Consider the following 18,927-nt stretch of genomic DNA (forward strand, 5'->3'; position numbering starts at 1 on the left):
GTTCTTCTTTAGACCCAACTTGTTTGGGGGCGGCGAGGGGAGGGGGGTTCAGTCTGCTTTCACCCATCATGGGGTAAGAGCTCATGTTGGATTGCTGCATGTGTTCATTACACTGTTTTGAATGGGGGCGTGAGAACATTTTAAGACGCACGTGGCTCGCAACTGTAATTCTCTCGACAGCAGTGTGGTCTGGTTAGCACCCCGTGCCAGCCATGCCTAACCTTCAAGTTGCGGTCCAGTGAACTCCCCAGGTCTTTTTGATATACTAAAGCACTGACTGGAAGACCTCAGGAGGCATCTGGGTTTTGAGCGGTACCCAGTGTGCCCCTTCTCCCAACCTGGTCTTTCTGGGGTTGGGAGAGGAGTGGGTGGGGCGTCGAGGGGAGAGACCCCCCTGCCTGCCACTGTGACATCACAGAGCAAAGTCATAGTAACCCACCCCCACCCAAGCCAGTGTCCGGCCTGAGGGACATTCATCCTCTCCCAACTCACCACATACCACCTTACCCCTCTGCTGGCAAGAGGGGACCTGGTGAACCCCCTCCCTCAACACCTGAGCCACGCAACGGAATAAGAACCATCAGAGAAGGAACTGAAACACCAGCGTTTCCGTTTCCGAACTACACCGGTGAATGAGCCATCCCTCTCAGCTGACTCAAAATGTTTGCCTCTCCCAGGAGGTAGGTACAGCGCTTTTGGAAGTTTTGCGAATACTGATTAATTAATTTCCCTTATTCAGTATTTGAGTCCCACCTTTAGTGGCGTGATGCACACCTGGGGTTGGGGGCGGGGAGCGATGTAGGGTTACTGGGCAGTGGGCAAGTGTGTTCAGAAGGCCAAGGAAACCTAAGAAAGAGGCATCTGTGAGACCGTGGGGCGGAGCGGTATGGGCTCAGGCAGCTTCCTCAGTTCAGAAGAAGCCGAAGGGGCCACGATCAACTGAAGAGCCCTTACAGACAGATATGATAGGAACACGGTAGCCAAAGCCAGTCAGCGCTTGCAATTTTATTATCTTTTATCGTTGCCTCTCTACAGAGGGGACAGCGAGGTTACTGGGAAGTCTGTTGGTTAACATGGACCTAAGAGGTATAAAGCGCAGCACGTGTCCCGCGCCTCATTCTAGAGGCGGGTCCCTGATGTGACCTGCAGTCCGTGACTTTTGTTAAAGATATCTGCCTGCCCTTGGAGTCAGCCTCCTGGCGTTTGCAGGTTTGAATGGCGACTCCATGATGTCTGCATTTGTGATCTGATGCAAGTCAAAGGCTGAATTCGAGCCCTCACTTGACCGGTGGAGATACCGCCTCTGAATATGGTGGGGTGTGGATGCCTAGGGAGCAGTTAGTGAAGCGTCTAGCCCCTAGCTTGGTAGTTCGGATGGTTTTTCCTTAGATTCCACTTTCCTCCCACTTCTTTAGATCTTCAGACCACAACTGTAGAGAACTCCCCACCTCTCCCATCATCCCTTGGGGAAGCAGGTAGGTAACCACTACACCTCAGATGTGCTGAGGGGTTCAAGTCCCCAGCCTTACCTCTCGCATCTACAAAACAAGGCAGGCCTACATTGCCCCTCCATCAGAAAGGGTTCAGGGACCTGCATCTTTGGGAAATGCTTGACTTTGGGTTGGACGGCAACCGGGTGGGTCCTCACGCCTTGTCAGCGTGTGAGGAATTTATCCCAGGACCCAGTCTCTTCCCTGGGCCGGTCCACGCCGCCATCAAGGGAGGCCAACGGGACTCAGGACGCACCCAAGGAAGAGAAAGAGGAAGAAACCTCGTGGTTCCCCGCCACGCCCGTCCTGGAAGTCCCAAGCGCCGGAGGCGCAAGGGCGGGGCCTCACCAAACAATTCAAAACAGGCTTCTGGTGCGTCGCCGTGGCAACCACCCGCTGCTAGGCAACTGGGGCGCCGTAGTAAACGCTGCCAGGGTTACTCATTGGGGGAAGCTTGGTGGAAATCCCTTGGGGCTCAGACACCCAGGCAGAGGGTGGAGATGAGGGGAGAGGGGGAAGAAAACGTTGCGGCGAAGGGGAGCGCGCTGAGGCGGAAAGGGGTGACCCTGCACTGTCTATGAACAGCAGTTTCCCGGACACCCCTCTTCTTCATTGGATCCTCAGTCCCCCGGCAGCCCGGGCCAGCCCTGTCTGAGCAGTCACTCACGCGTGAGAGATTGCTCCACAGGAAATGCAGATGTGGCTGCCCCTCTGATTCACGCCAGCGGCTTGGGATTGGACAAAAAGCTGGGGCTTCCTCTCCTGGAACTGACTGCTATAGCAAAAGCCCTCTAACAATTCCATGACAAAGCGGAAAGGGAAAGGCTCGAGGAAGGTCCCAAGCTTTTCCTTTGGCCCTTCCCACTGAACATAAATGAGAACGTTCCCAGCACTCCAGACCCATCTTAGGAGTGCTTGGGGTCATGCGGGCCCTTACAGGCTGGGTACAGTTGAGAATGGGAGGTCCAGAGTTGAACACAGCACAGAGAACACAATAAATGTCCTCTGGGAAACCTTGAAGTTCAATGTCCCGTAGTATAGAATTAAAGCTCAGAAGGCTCGAGCCACATCAAAATGACCCTAATCTGTAGGGAATCTGTTTCACTCCTCTTGAAACGGGACAGAATATTTCCGACCTGTCACTGTTTTGAGTGACCTGTCCTCTAGTCAGACTAAAGATAATACTGGTAATGAGATCATTGCTATTTTCTGAGCCTTTGCTCATGGAAAAGCAGGAATGTTCCCACAGGTGTGAGGAAATGTACTGGGCGAAAAATGCATCCGTGTGGAAAGTCCGATACGCTCCTGGCCCTCTGGGGTCTTGATGTGGCTCCCCGTTGCTTCTGTAGGTGAATCGGGAAGAGTGATGTGTATTTGAGGCTATTTGGACATATGTCTGTGTTCACGTCTTTGCCCATCGGTTTCCCAACAGTGTTCATAAGCCTTGTTAACCTTACAAAACTTCTTTGTTCATTGATGTGAAGACTGCGCTGAAGTCAGCCATTCGTAAAACGTGGCTGATTATACTACACACATTGCTGTAGAACCAAAGGAGCATGCCAGACACAGAAGGCCCGTGATGAGTTACATGGACGGTGTACCCGTCAGGAAGTGGAGGCACAGAAAGCAGAGCTGTCTGCTCATCAGCCAGTGATGGCCAAAGTGCTTAAATTCCACTCCAGCCTTTTGTTTGTTGAGTAACAGAAGGAGTTACTTCATGGGGCCATGGGTCAAGAATTCTGGCCCCGGGGAGCACAGAGAAACTCTTGCCAGGCAGAGCAAGCAAGATGTCTAGATGGATGGCATGGGGGACAAAAATACTGGATCCCTTAGCCCCGGGCTCCGGTGTTAAGGAAGAGGCAAACACACTCTTGCTCAGCATTCTTCATTATCTCTAGTCTGCAGCATACTGGAAAGGCAGTAGAGTTTCTGCCTACGAAGCATGTGTGTCCCCAACCATCATTTCTCTCTATGCAAATCTAGTAAAAAGGGCTTCATCAAGTACAGTGAAGTGTGACTGAGGACATTAGCAAAAGGTCAGTCCCAGGCCTTGGCATTGTGATGTCATAAATGGTGAGGTGCATACATAGCCTCATGGACATCACCCTAGAATCATTAACAGTCCCACGTACCAAGTGGAAATACTATATTGAGATGCAGGATATTCATCTCTATACTGAATCGTGAGCTTTTGAGCCAAGTCTAATTATCTTTGTTACATTGACCAGCAATTACCTTTTCTGTCCTAGAGAGGAAAGGAAAAGGGTGGCAGGGAAAGAGCCAGGGCAACTTACAATGAAAGGAAGTGAATGGGATGCTGGCTTCTGACTTTTTGTGGCAAGGCAGAGAAACTTGTGTTTTTGTTAAGAAGAGGAAATTGGACACTGGGCCCCAAGGTCCTTGAGGAGAGGGAGCTAAGCCTGGTCACATCCAATAAGCAGCCAGCCAGGCACCCACATAAAAATGCACAGCCTAGGAATGGGCAGATCAGAGCTGCTGTGGAGGCCTACACTAATATTTTGGAAACCTTCTTTAAGGAAAATAATATGAAATTATAAGTTCGGATTGGGCAGCAGGCCCTTGGAAACAGCCCAAATAAGCGAGAGGTCCTGGAAATGGAGTTTCATTGGCTTTGCTCTAAACCCACCTCTGGGCCTCCTCACCTGCCACTCCCATCCCCTTTTCCCTGAAGAAGGCAAACTTCGGGCTATTAAGGCTTTGGGGGTGCGGTTTATGAGCAGAGCAATAAAAACCAAAGACACAGTGCTGTGCCAAGCGGTGACTCAAGGCGGGATATGAGACGTGTCTCCAAGTATTTGAAGGGTGGAAGCGTGGCGAAGGGAAAAGAATTGGTCACTGTTCTAGGGTGGAGAGAGAATGAGGATACAATTAAGGAGAGAAAAATGTGCACAAAACTCATCAGGAAATGTTGGCTAACTTTATTTTCTGATACTGCGATGCTGTGTTTCCCATGGGAGGCATTTGAGGATCTGTTGAGTCACTGAGAACTGGAACTGGCCACCAAAAAATGTACTATAGGAAATAATTCTCTAAAAGGTCCTCCCGGGAGTGGCTGGACGCCCCAATGTTCATTCTGAGTCCTGAATTCCATAAGGCTGACACACGGCAGTCTGTAGATTCATGTTTAGGGTGACAGCCAAATGAAGGAAAGAAAGCAGTTTTATAGAGGAAGTAGCCACCTCCACCCACATTTTGCTGACTGGTTGGGAAGGGAAGGGCAGAAAAGAAGAAAACATGAGGGTGTAGCACCACCCAGCGGCCAGAGGAAGCCATGCAGTCAGGAAACCAGCTTATTGCACAGCAAAACGGGACCACAAAATTCTTGTCCCCTTCTCCCAAAGAAGAGTGAGTTGTGTCACGATAAAGGTTCATAGGATGATACATAAAATCTATCCAGGGGCCTGAAAGATGCCTCATCCGGTAGAGAGGCTTGCCTCCAAGCCTGATAACCAGAGTTTGATTCCTGGAACACACATGGTAGAAAAGAGAACCAACTCCTCCCAAAGTTGTTTTCCATACATGTGCCATGCCCCAGCTACCTACACACACACACACACACACACCACACACACAACACACACACACACACACACACACACACACACACACCATTGTTAAAAAAAGAAAAAAGTTGCCAGAGAGAGGCATGATGGGACAAAGACAAAAAGGAGAACATTTTCAAGAATGAGTGGCTTTTTACAATCAAATTCAAAGGAGTGGTGGCCCACACCTTCAATCCCAGCACTGGGGAGGCAGAGGCAGGCAGATCTTTGAGTCTGAGGCCAGCCTGGTCTACAAGTTCCAGGGCAGCCAGGGCTACACAGAGAAACCCTGACTTAGGAAAAAAAAAAAAAGAAGTCAGAAGAAACTGAGAGCATTCTGGGTAGAAGGAAAAGAACAGCTGCTACAAACTATCAATTTGTACAGTTTTGAGGACAAAAAGAATAACTTGTGCTTCTCAACATCCCACATGGAGAGAAGGTGGAAAGAACACACAGAACAAGCCGGACTGTCTGTGGCTCCTGGAGACACCGCAGAGCCTGAAACTGCTTCCCAGGGGAGGCTGTGAAGTAATGACCGTGGATCTATATGTTTTGTGTAGTGCTGTAAACATCAAGCCCCTTCCAGCCACACCACGTACCTAGGGAACAACGAACGGGTAGAGAGGACTTAAGTCACCCTTTACTTTGTGCAGACAGCCCCTCGGCAAATGCTGATCCATGCTGCTCTGTGCTGAATCCCGGGTCCCCCACTGGCAGGTTCTCTGGCATAATCTCAAGAACAGCTGGGCTGTGGTTGCACTGTCAATCATTAGATGCCCATGTTCGCTGCACAGCAGCGTTTAATCAGGAGGCCCGCCACAAACTACGAGCTGGAAGGGGAGAGGCAGGGGAGGAGGGAGGGAACTCAGCTTTCACCCTTGCTACATCACACCCAAGAGACTTGTACAGATGACATCCTTCCGTCCTTCCAGACAGGCTGCAAGACGATAACCATGGCCAAGGTAACCAGCTTCCCCCTTTTATTTGACAGGAGAAACCTTAGCACCTGGGTCTTTAGACCTCGTCAACTAGCTGTCCTTGTTATCATACACTAATGTTGCGTTTCTCTCTTAATGTGCATGGATGTGAACGTGGCTGCCACAGAGGCACCTGGGGGACGACTCCTCTGTCTCCTGTCTAGAAAGTAGAGAGTCACCTTGGGAAGGAATCTGTGAGCACAGGCCACGGCAGAGGAGCAGAGTGAACTTGCCGTAGGCTGTGTCACTGGGTCTAGAGTCACTTTAAAGAAACGTGTGAAATGACCTTTGTTCTTCCAATGTGAGTAAGATGTGTGACAAAGGATGTGCTGTGATGGATGGCAATTCTTGAAAAGGCTTCTGAAGGAGACATCAGTTTAACTACCGGGGACTGAGGAAGCTCCAGAGTGCTTCCCTAGCATGCGAAGTCCCAGACATAGGGGCGCACACCTGTAATTCTAGTACTTGGAGGTGGAGGCAGGAGGATCAGGTCAAGGTCAATCTCTAGGTATAGAGCTCTAGTCAGGTTGGGGTCACAAACTACAGGAGTCCCTGTCTCCAGCAAGTGGAGAAGGAAGAGGGTATGAAGGGAGAGACTAGACCCCATTCTGTGGTGAGTGTTCTTTCAGAAAGAGCCTCTCTGAGTCCATTCAAGTTGATCATCCTTTGTTTCTCAAATCACCTCTTCCATAATGTGCTTGTCAGCTTGGTTGAGGCCATAGGTATGTGTAAGCCTCAATATTCCCTTTTTTGTATCTGAATAACCTGGAGGAGCATGGGTAAAATATGTAACTTGAAATGGATTGAATATAAAGCCAAGATCTGTTCTGGTGTGGTGTGATAGTAGACGATTTTCCAAACCAATTAAGGTTGAATATTGCTATTAAAATTGAACCCTGAGGTGAGAGACTTGGAACTGCCTAGATCCTCAGTTTGGTCTTTTTATAGAATAATTAGTGAAGATGTTTTACCTGCAAGCAATGGATATCATCATTAGAAAGGACACCCACCACAAAGATGTCATCTATTCATCACGCCTAATGCCATAGTTTTCACAGGAGCTAAGATACTGAACCAACCTACATGACTACCAATAGATGGGTAAGAAAAATCTGGTGTACATACATGATGGAATTTCATTGAACTGTAAAAAAAAAAGTCTGTTGATTTGTAAAGAAAAATCATGAAATTTGCAGGAAAGTAGATAAAGTGGAAAAATATATTAAATAAAATAAGCCAAACCCAGAAAAAAACCTTGAAAATAGCTTTGAATTTTTATATACATATATATGCACAGGTGTATCATGGATACAGGGGATCATGAGGAGAGGGAAAGATCTAAATGGAAAGAGGGGATGGGTAATAGGACGAAAGGGTTTAGCCCCCTTCAAAGGGGCTGGTGGCAGTGAGCAGTGGCCATCCCAAAGAGAGTTCAAGAAGGACAAAGTGAAAATGTCACTGTGACACCTACTACTTGGATTAATTTTTAAAAAAACTAATAAAACAATCAGGAAGGGATTGTTTTAACCCACAGTACTGGAATGACGGTGGAAGCCAACATCACGAGACAATACACTCTGGCAGACCAAGACCCTTCCTGCTCCTAGATGCTGTGATTGATAACACACGTGTCCTCAGTCAAGGCCACCCAGAGTCTTGCAAAGACTGGCATTCCTCGATGGAGTTAACTTGCTGAATGCTTTTAAAAAAAAAAAAAATCACATTGGCAGATTAGTTCCCCAAAGCAATGTATTCTTCCATTTTGTGTTTTGGACGTTTTCATACATGATCACCTTCATGTTTGTTACTGCCCCAAATAGCACATTGTGTGTGGTATGCACTGTGTCCATCCCTGGAGATCCCAAAGAACAGAGGGTCAGGGTGGTAAACTGTTGAATGTAGATTGTGCTAAGATGGGGGAGACAGGGATATTGTTGGATTTGCGTATTTGCCTGTGCCTGTGATGTTATTTACATCTCTTAAGCTAAGCGGATTGTGGCCTGATTAATTCTGATAGGAGAGATCCCATGAAAGCTCAAGATGGTTTACTTTAAGAACCATCTGGAAGCTAAGCCTGAGCCTCCCCAGGTATTAGCGTACCTTAGGATGCTCAAGACTGATCACAATTATTTTTCTAAATCAAATTCAATCCAAATCACATAATGAGATTGACAAGGTTAATGTTGGTCTTTATTTCTGAGACAGGATTTGATGTAGCCCAGGCTGGCTCCAAAGTCACTAAGTAGCTGGGGACGATCTTCCTGCCTCCACCTCTCAAGTGCTGGGACCACAGGTGTGTACCACCACACTGGGTATGTATTGTGCTGGGGATCAAACCCGGGGTTTCACACATACTAAGCAAACATTCTCAAAATGAGCTACATACCCTCTGCCATCTTTTATCCTGAAGGCATCAAAACTTCATCTGCTTCCCCTGGACTGGTACAACTTGATAATATATGCACACCATGGAGGTATATTCAGCTATAAAAAATAAACTTATTGCGTTATTTACAGGAAAATAAGTGAAACTGGTGAGCAACTTGGTAAGTGAAGTAAGCCAGACTTGGAAGACAAATATTGCATGTTTTCTGTCATGTATAGAAATACATATGAGTAGATATATGTGTCTAAAGGGTATGAATGTGGAGGGGGAACTAGTGTGAGTGAAGGAAAAGAGTGAGGAGGGCGTCAGAGGATGAAGGGGGAGGGACATCATGCGTGTTTTCTCTTAAACAAGAATCCAGATTGAATGATGCATATTACATATGACATGAAAGCAGAAACAACGGGATTATTTAGGGAAGAGGAAGGAACCAGCAGGAGAAAGAGAGGACAAGGAAGGCTGGAGGGGGCAAATATGAGCAAAATACAGTGACATATATGTATGAAAATATTACCAAAACCCCACTATTTTATACATGAACAAATAATTATAAAAAGTACCCCAAAAGAGGTTGGCCAGCTCAGAGGATCTGCAGGGAGCCACCCTTGGTCCCTTGCTGCCTCTGCCTGAGGACACACGCTGTAAGTGGGGTCCTGAGGAGGCCTTCCAGGTGCACATGCACAAATTCCATGATGCAAGATACTACCCTGCTCACATGAGTTCTCACTGACGTTAGTATCCCTCATGATAATGTCTCCCATCTGGTATCACCTTCATCCTTCTGTAAACCTGTCCAGTGTCTGTCACTCTGCCTATGCAAATTCCTCTGGCGCTGTAAGAGCCACACAGCATTCACTTTAAACGAGCAGCATCACTATGGCGGCGCTTGCTCCCGGCCACACTGAAGCACAGCTTCCCCAGGGGAAAGCGCTCATGTGGCAGCCTTGGTCATCTGTGTGGAGGAGGAGTGAAGGAGGCCCAAGAGCGCGCTCCCCAGCTGTCTCCTCCTCTCCTGCTTGTGTGTTGCAGATGGAGCTCCAGAAGGGTTCCCCTGTCCAGCGGACCTTCATTTCTGCCATCCTCAGCATGCTATCACTCAGCCTCTCCGCAGCATCCCTGCTCAGCAACGAGTGGTTTGTGGGCACACAGAAGGTGCCCAAGCCCCTGTGCGGGCAAGGTCTGGCAGCCAAGTGCTTTGCCATGCCGGTGTCCTTGGATGGGGGCATCACCAACACATCAGCCCAGGAGGTGGTACAATACACCTGGGAGACTGGGGATGACCGGTTCTCCTTCCTTATCTTCCGCAGTGGCATGTGGCTATCCTGTGAGGAAATCGTGGAAGAGCCAGGTAATTCCCTCACACCAGCCCACACAACTTGATCTGCTTTTCCAATTACATTTTCATTTGTATCATGTAGGGGTATGTACATGCATGTGGAGGTCAGAGGACAATGGGCAAAAATCCACTCTCTCCTTCCAGCATGTAGATCCAGGGGATCAACCTGAAGTAGTCAGGCTTGGCAAGCATGCACCCTTACCCACTGAGCCATCTCATCTGCTTTAAAAAAAAAAAATGCTTATCGAGACATAGAACTCATTATGTAGATCTGGAAATTGGAACTCTGCCCTACAAAGATGCTCTGAGGAAAGCGTTGTTTTCATCATCAGAGATGAAGGCCAGAAAAACGAAGCTTGGATGCCTCATTCATGCGTGCCTTTCTCCTGTTTTCAGAATGGGGCACCAGCTGAATGAGTGGCTGCTTGTATGCTCATCAGGGCCTGTGTCAGAGCAGATGGAGCAGGGTTGGGTGTGGGGTGGGACATCTCTATGCCCACAGCCCCGGGGCGCTCCTTATGACATTGCCCCTTGCGTCTTTTAGGGGAGAAATGCCGATCTTTCATTGAACTCACACCACCAGCCCAGAGAGGTGAGAAAGGACTACTGGAATTTGCCACGTTGCAAGGCTCATATCACCCCGCTCTCCGATCTGGAGGGGAGTGGTTGATGGAGAAGGCTCCCCTCCCCCACCTCCCCTTGAGGCCCGTGGCAAGTACGTGTTCAGTGACTGTGGACCCGGGCCTTTCTGCATCTAAACTGCACTGCGACCGCCTTTCTCTACCTCTGAGCCCCACAGGCTGACGGGAATTCCCCCTAAAGTTGACACTCATGCAGATGCAGGAATGCAGCTCACAAACTAAGTCACCAGCACCCAACCCAGGACACAACCTGAAGAGTTTGTGGCCTTTTCTTCCCTTTTGTGATGTTGTTGGGGGAGGAGATTGGCTTTTTTGTTGTTGTTGTTGTTTTGTTTTGTTGAGATAGTCTCTTTGTAGCCAGGTTAGCCTTGAGAAACCACTCTCTTCCTGCCTCTACCCCCCTACTAGTGGGATTACCAGTAGATAATCCCTTGTCCAAATTTGTTTTACTGAAAGTAGGAGTGAGAGGTCGGGAGAATGAAAAATGTAAGCCCTAATTAAAGAGAAAGTCAAGAGTGAGCTTTAGCACAGGGTTTATGAAAATGGGGCCATCTGTTTGACAGCTAAGCTCAGCAGTGTTGACAGTCCATGGAGTGTGACACCCGTTCTTCCCAGACACCACAGGTGTTGATTTCACCTTTGTCTTCCTTTCCCCCTGGGCCTCTGACTTCGGGTGGGCACTTCTGTCCATGGTGGTTACTGACCGCTGTCTGGGTGGGGTTCCTTTTCTTGCCTTTTCGCAGAGGTCCTCTGGTTATCGCTGGGTGCCCAAATTGCCTACATCGGACTTCAATTCATCAGCTTCCTCCTGCTACTGACTGATCTGCTGCTCACCAGTAACCCTGGCTGTGGGCTCAAGCTGAGTGCCTTTGCAGCCATCTCCTTGGTCCTGTCAGGTGAGTGACCGACCGCGGAGTGCCAGAGGGTGCTTCCTCTTGGGGCTCCTTGGGATGTTTCTTTTGTTGTATTGCTCTGCTCAGTGAGACAGGGCCCAGGGCCTTCCTGTGTAGGCCAGGCTAGCTCACCACCTCTGAGCTCCCGAGCACTGGGGTTAGAGGTGCGCAGGACCCTTGGCTCACAGGTCCCTTTGAAGTTCTACCTTCAAGGCTTGGCTCTTCGACCTTAATGAGAGGAGGAAGGGACTGGAAAAGAAGAGGAGTTGGGGGTAGGAACTGGGGAGATGGCTCAGTGGGCAAGAGCTCCTGCTGCTCAAGCTGGGGACCTAAGTCAGAATCTCCAGCACCCATGTAAAAAGCCGGGCACGGCAGCTTTGACCTGGAACCCCAGCTCTGGGCGTGGAAGTATCAGGCAGGAGGATTGCTAGGACTTGCCGGCCAGCTAGCTTGGGCAAAAAAAGCAGTCAGCTCTAGATTCAGCAAGAAACCCTGCCTCGAGGGAATTAAGACGGAGAGCAACAGAGGGAAACCAGACAACCTGTGCTCACGCACAGGCACTTGTGCACACTCATGTACACACATGCACACAACCACACACAGAGGGCAGCAGAAGACACTGGGAAACTGTGTCTTTATATGCTCTTTCTTACTTCTAGGTCCCTTTATTTGCAAGCTTTTTCAATGTGTAAAGCCTTTGGCTCAGTTTACTTTTCAACTAGAATATATAGCTTTTCCACAGTGTCATTGTTGGACAGAATTTAAAGTAAAGTAAGATTTCACACACACACACACACACACACACACACACACACACACACACACACTGTGCAGGCTAAAGGGTAGGAAGAAGTCAAAATGAGCACCGGCCATGACAGACTGACTCAGATTTTGTCACAGCTCTCAGCCAAAAGTTTGGGGTAATCATTGTAAAGACAGTCATGCAAGGAGACGCCCTGACATAGACTGACCCAGATGCTGACAGAGATGCCACGCAGCCTTCTCCAAGGCCTCTGTTTCTTGTTCCCTCCATAGGCCTTCTGGGGATGGTGGCCCACATGATGTATTCACAAGTCTTCCAGGCCACAGCCAACCTAGGTCCAGAGGACTGGAGACCACATTCCTGGAATTATGGCTGGGCTTTCTAGTGAGTAATCCTCTTCCCCTGAACCTCCACAACCGAACTCCAGCAACCACACACAGGATTTTCTACCCTCAGCTGGATATACCTTCCCATGCCCTCCTCCTCCTCCATCAGTCAAATCCAGGCTGGACCAGGGGGACAGCTATCTGCTCCCTCCCTGCCTTCAGAGGGTGCCTAGAACATTCTTCTCACTTGCTTTGAGGATGTGACCTGGTCCAGTTTTCTGCTCAGCAGCTGTAATCAGTTGCTTCAGCAAGCCTGGTTTTATATGGCTTGTGGGAACTATGCTATATGTTCTATTTTTTATAATTCAGGGTATTAGAGAAATGGACAATAATTATAATCTTGAAATTATGATTGAATTCTCTCTGATCTATTGATGATCCTAAAATATCTTCCACCCATTATAAACTCCCCTATTCCAAGAGTAACTTCTTCCTAACTCCAGATTTCCAGTCTTAATTCTACTGAACTGCTAGAAATAAAACTGCAGCCGGGTGGTGGCGGTGGTGGTGGCGGTGGCAGTGGTGCACTCCTTTAATCTCAGCACTCAGGAGGCAGAGGCAGGTGGATCTCTATGAGTTCAAGGCCTGCCTGGTCTACAGAGTGAGATCCAGGACAGCCAGGACTGTTTCACAGAGAAACCCTGTCTCTAAAAGCAAAAACACGAAACAAACAAACAAACAAACAAACAAAAGCTGCTTGGCATCGGCTGTCCTTGCCTTCAATGCGCACATGAGGAAGTGCTGGGGTTCAAAGTGTAGACGCAGGAACAGCTTCAGTCAGTGCCAGCCCACTGCCTCACACATCACCACTGTTTGCTTCCCCAGCCTAACCTTCAAAACCAAGGACTTCATCATTTTAAATTTCCCGGGGTGGGGAGGTGGGGGCAGGATTAAAGAAATCACATGTAGCCAAGGCTGGCCCTGAACTCCTGATTCTCCTGCTTCTCCTGTGCTGCCACCTTCAACACATTCAAGCAGAGCATTTCCTTTAAGTCTCAAATACTCTTTCCTTGGAGGCCTCCCGCCTTCAGGAGTCCGTTCAGGAGGGGTTTTGTTTTTGGCATTTTGGGTTTTTTTTTAATTCCTTTTCTTTCTCCCTGGAGGAACATTCTCTACTCACTGCAAAGCTAATGACCCGGATTCACATAAACTGTCTCAGATGAGTGCTGAGGGCATTATTAATGGCACAGGAAACACACTATGCTGGGCTCACATTTCCATCCGAATGCAGGTACACAGGAGGCCCTCCTACTTCTGATCCTACCCACTTCCTCACGCTGCAGTACATGCTTTGCTTTGAGGACTCTAATCCACCCACCAACCCATGTCAGCTTTGCTGGTTTCCCCGACCAGTCAGGCCTCACCTTTGCCCACTTCTTGGCATTAGAAGGGTAGGTCTGGGTTGGTGAGCTGGTTCAGTTGGTAAATTAACTGCTGTAGAAGCATAAGGACCCGAGTTCAAATCCCTGGGGCCCGAGCAGAAGCCACACACAGTAGTACAGGCGGCTATGGTCCCAGCAGTATGGAGAGATGGGAGGCAGAGACCCGGAATTCCTGGAAGCTCATAGGCCAGGTAGCCTGTGTACTCAGTGTCAACAACAACAAAAGACAACAGCCTCAACCAAGGGGAAAGTTAAGGACCGACTCAAGAGGCTGTGTACGCACACACACACACACACACACACACACGCACACGCACACGCACACACACGAAACAGGGAATTTGGGGCTCAGGCTGACAGTCTCACTAGAGTGACCACATACGGATCCACTGTCAGGCAACAAACAGGAACCTGCAGGACAGTCCTTGGCCTGGCTCTCAACAACCTTTGACCTCCAAGCACCCCCTCCTACCTTCACAAACCCTGTTTCCTGGGCTTCACAGAAGGACAGGGCTATTCAGGGGTTTGACGCCCAGGTCTTTAGGAATGTGTTCGATGTAGTTTCCTAGGGTGCTTTTTTCCTTCTCAGATTCCCCCAGCATGTCCGGTTCCCACTGTTCACCCCCCACCCCGTGCCAAGAACCACGGTGTTCGTAATAATCAAATTCCACTGGAGCGAAGTGTGGTGCCTTCAGATCTGTAGTAAAACGTTTTCATGAATGACGATCAAAGGCTCAACTTTGGGGACAATTAAGTTAGAAAGAAGGTTGGGCAGAAGAGGGGTGATGGCTCCAGAGTCAGGGCAAAGTGAATGAAGGGAGGAAAGAAGGGGTGAGGGGGGCATTAGTTCATGCTCACCCCATAGAAGAGAGCTAGAGCTCTGTGGGATCTAGATTTTACCAGGGGTAAAGAAACACACCCCACACGAGGCATAGAAGAGCGTGGCGGTGACAACCGATGGTGGGATCAAATGCCTTGGCTACAAACCAGGGCAGATGGAGTCCCCGGTCTGTCCGTCACAGAAGCCACGGTAGAAGGCAACATGCTCAGGTTCCTACGTCCCCCAGAAGACAGGGCCTGGTCTGCGGCCGGGCAGACGGCACTTTTCCTTCCATCAAGTCAGACTCTCACTGTCCCTTCTCTGTGCTTGCCCCTAGCACGGCCTGGGTTTCCTTCACCTGCTGCATGGCATCGGCTGTCACCACCTTCAACACATACACGAGAATGGTGCTGGAGTTCCAGTGCAGGCACAGGAAGAGCTTCGACCCCACCCCAGCTGCCTCGCACAGCACCACCGCTGTTTCCTCCCCCAGATACCGTGCGCAGCCCACTCAGGGGACCCTCTGATCAGCTGCCAACAGTACCCCAACCATCCCATCCGCTCCGTCTCCGAAGGTATCGACCTCTACTCAGCGCTACAAGACAAGGGATTTCAACAAGGGACCAGCCAGGAGCTAAAAGAAGTGGCTGGGTCATCCATAGAAGAGCAGTGTTAGAAGTTAAGTGGGTTTGGGGAGCAGGCTAAACCCTACCATCTGTGTTGCTTATTAACATCCGCTTAAGCAAAAGTGTCTCTTGAGGCTTGCGTTTAGAATAAGAGAACCTTAAGTCATCTCCAGGACATTGCTCTGCCCCGTTTCCCTTGACACTGCTTTGCTCTACCCCTGTCCCATCTCATGGATCCAGAATCCCCGTCTCTTCACTGACTGCTCAAGGCTGGTTCTAGACCATACAATGCAGATAAAAAGGCAAGTTAACCACCCTTTACCTTTAAGGGTCTGATGAAGCTAGTCAGCGTCTGGAAGCTGAAGAAACAGGTGAGCAAATTGATGGCGGCTTACCTATGGTGCACTGGGATTTTTCTGGAAGTCATACACAGGAAGATGGAAACACTGTTTGAAGGCACCTTGCACACTTGCATACTAATGTCTTGAATTCTCATAATAGCTAGTAAAGTACAATTACATGGGCTGGCTAGGGAGCCGGCTTCTCTTCCAGATTACATGGGCTGGCTAGGGAGCTGGCTTCTCTTCCAGAGGTCCTGCACTTGACTTCCAGTTCCTAACATGCATGGTGGCTAACAACTGTAACTCCAGCTCCAGGGAATCTGCCCTCTCCCAGCCTCCACAGACACTGCACACACATGGACACACAGACATACAGGCAAGCAAATAACTTGTATGCATAAAATAAGTTTCAAAACAATAAGAATTATCACTAAGGATTGACAAAACGCAGGCTGGGATAAACGGCTCAGCAGGTAAGGTGCTTGCTGCACTAATCCCACAGCCTGGACTTGATGCCTGGGTCCTACAGTGGAAGAAAACCGACTCCAAAAGCTGTCTGCCAACATCCACACACACGCCATGGCACACACAATAATAATACAATTTTAAAAATAAAAACATTATCAAATATGATCCTAGAAGCCATTGGAAGGTAGTATGATTTTAGGTTTCTATAGCCTATAGGATCAGGCTCACTCCTAGAACTGGTCTCCCAAGTCCCCAGAGGAGACTCATCCAGGAACTTCTCCCATGAATGAGACTGAGGCCGACGTTCCTCTCTGGATACCCACTGCTCCTTCATCTCAGAAACTGTCCACACTGTTCCCTCCACAAAGGATGCCATCCATCTACTCACCTTTTTTTTCTATAAGGGAAGGAAACCATTTTGGTTAGCAAGAAAGAAAAGACCACACATGTAAAATCCTGTACACAGCATTTATTTGTTCTGTAACAGTTCACATTTTAAACAGTGCTTTCTGGCTACAGACCCGCTGGCTCCTCCTCAACACAGGTAATGTGGACAGCAATTCACATTCCTGGGGTTAGCTGGTATCACCACACCGTATCTTTGGGGAGCGGTGAGGATGTTGCGCAGGGCAGAGGAGAGGGCTTATAAAGGAAGGAAAGGACAGGTTGAGCGGAGGGGAGACCCTTGCATTGTAGAAGGTATTACTTCTAAGTAGTTAGTGGTCCGGCTGATTTGTGGGCCACCCCATGTGGAGCAATTTCTCCCTTGGATATCTGGGTGAGTCGCTGCAAGGAGGAGGAAAGGTAGGGAGGCATTTGGCAGGAGGCCAGCACTCACATCGGCCAGCGGAAAGCCTCACCTCAGCTACCTTTCTGTACCAGCTGCAACAGGAAGTAAGCCTAGAGTTTCCATTGCATTTAGCAAGGAAGAGATTTGCACTTCTAGTAAGGAGAAGTTAGGATGCTATTTACCAAAATACCAAGGAGAATTCAGTGATGCTGTCTTTGTGGCTTCCTCTTATCTGAGACTCAGCCAGCACAAACAGCCTTCAGCTCCAAAGAGTAAACCCAGACAGGTCTCCATCAAGCATGCATCTCTGTATCATATTCCTTCCTACACAGGCAGGCTTCTTAGAATATCAACACTGTGAGAATACATCGATCTGGGAGCTCCACCAGGCTACCACCCACTACCAGTGACAATTTGGTCCACTATAATCTAGTTCTGAGATGGCTACACACTATATTCAGCCCTTTTACTAGTAGAAATTCAACTTACTAGACATGACCCTAGAGTCACCTCCGGATTCTAGGGGAGCCCTATTCATTGTTCCCTCTTCCCAAAGTCAACCTGGTCCCATACAACTCCCAAATATGCTTCTAGGGTCTTATGGCAGAGATACCAACAAGTCTGGTGAGGCCAATCTGCAGGAAGGACTGAGTACCAACCTCCTGTTATCCATAATACCTACTGTGGGCAATTCATAGATGGCCCCTTAAATCTAGAATCTAGTTTTCTGGGATCCCTTTATTAACATAAGCTAAAATGATACAAACCCAAGTGAGGAGAATACCTGGTTTTCACTCAAAAAGAGAAGTACATTTTCACTGGCCACCATGGGAACACACGGCATATCAGACAGGGATAGAGACATTTGGAAGATCCCAAACTACAAGAGGTCGGTCACACATTTACACAGAAGGCAGAAGAATGGAGATAATCCGAAAGAACTTGATCATTATAAAAGTTACAGTATTTACATGAGAATGTTCTCAACATAATGCTTCAAAGGCTCTACGAGGAAGGAAGAACACAGGGCAGAGTGGTTGCATACTGGACCCAAGAATCAACAGTCCAGAAACAGATCCCTGAATAGCAGAGGAAGCAAGGGAGGGGAGATGGAGATGCCCTAGAGAAGTCTCGGAGCAAGCAGAGTGGAGCTGCGGCCAGGACGAGGCCATGGGACTTCCAGCCTTCAAGCCCAGGACAACACGCATGCAAACCCTTCTCTCGTGACTGGAGAAGCAAAGCTCGCCGCTGCAGAGTCATCAAAAGTCCACAGGGCACCATGTAAGGACCTGGTCAGGAGTCACGGAAACTCTCTCCTCGCTCCCTGTGATAGGAACGTCTTCTCATGACCACTTAACCGAGGTAGAGGGTCTAGGAGATGGAAGGATGAACACACTGGATAACTAGCCCCATTCTAACTTCCAGTGTTGCTCACTGCTGTCTAGAGAAGGAACCATAACACCGGCAGAGGGAGAACAGAGTGGTGAGGGACCCTCAGGACCTCGGAGGTAGGCCATCCAGACACACGAAGATGACCAAATCAGATGAGTTTCAAGAGGACAAGAAATGGAATCCCTGAAGCTTGGGGCATATCTCAAAAATGATTTTGTTACACACACACACACACACACACACACACACACACACACACACATACATGGCCTAATGCAAAACAACATATATCCTTGCTTGTAGGCCATTGGATTTCCCAGCAAGGGTTTATAAATTAGAGGTACAAAAAAAAAAAAAAAAAAAAAAACTAAGATTCACATTTCCAAACTATCCACACAGAGTTCCCAGGAGGAGGGGTTAGTGCAGGGATGGGAGGGTCGTGAGATATCCCAGCTAAGCAGATCATGCTGCATCACACAGCTCCAGCAGGCTGCCAGAGGGCAGTGATCCTCAAGTGCTGCATGACCCTGAAGTCGTCACCTCTCCAGAGAACTGACAGGAGGGACAGGAGCCGCTCTGCATGGTTCTTCTGAATCTGGATTTCACTGCACTAGATCTGTGGGAAAATGACCATTGTTACCCCCTTTACATGGGATTTCCAAAGAAATGGGCA

At 48.7% G+C, this 18,927-nt stretch overlaps 2 protein-coding genes across 2 annotated transcripts in view; one reads left to right on the plus strand and one right to left on the minus strand.

The window, feature by feature from the left end:
- Window positions 1-432: 432 nt before the first annotated feature.
- On the plus strand, window positions 433-15,387 carry Gsg1 (germ cell associated 1). The gene is given in 7 exon segments (XM_028872154.2): window positions 433-680; window positions 9,446-9,764; window positions 10,297-10,467; window positions 11,137-11,289; window positions 12,322-12,433; window positions 14,975-15,081; window positions 15,084-15,387. Coding segments are annotated over 7 exon segments (1,140 nt in total). The 5' UTR covers window positions 433-632; the 3' UTR covers window positions 15,314-15,387.
- A 1,137-nt stretch (window positions 15,388-16,524) lies between these two features.
- The window catches only part of Fam234b (family with sequence similarity 234 member B), a 49,706-nt gene continuing 47,303 nt past the window's right edge, over window positions 16,525-18,927 (minus strand). The window contains exon 14 of the mRNA XM_028872153.2: window positions 16,525-18,870. Within this exon, the coding sequence (XP_028727986.1) occupies window positions 18,865-18,870 (6 nt within the window). The 3' untranslated portion in view covers window positions 16,525-18,864. The remainder of the gene's footprint in view (window positions 18,871-18,927) is intronic.

Source organism: Peromyscus leucopus, chromosome 3 (assembly GCF_004664715.2).
Source record: "Peromyscus leucopus breed LL Stock chromosome 3, UCI_PerLeu_2.1, whole genome shotgun sequence".
NCBI classification, from domain to species: domain Eukaryota; kingdom Metazoa; phylum Chordata; class Mammalia; order Rodentia; family Cricetidae; genus Peromyscus; species Peromyscus leucopus.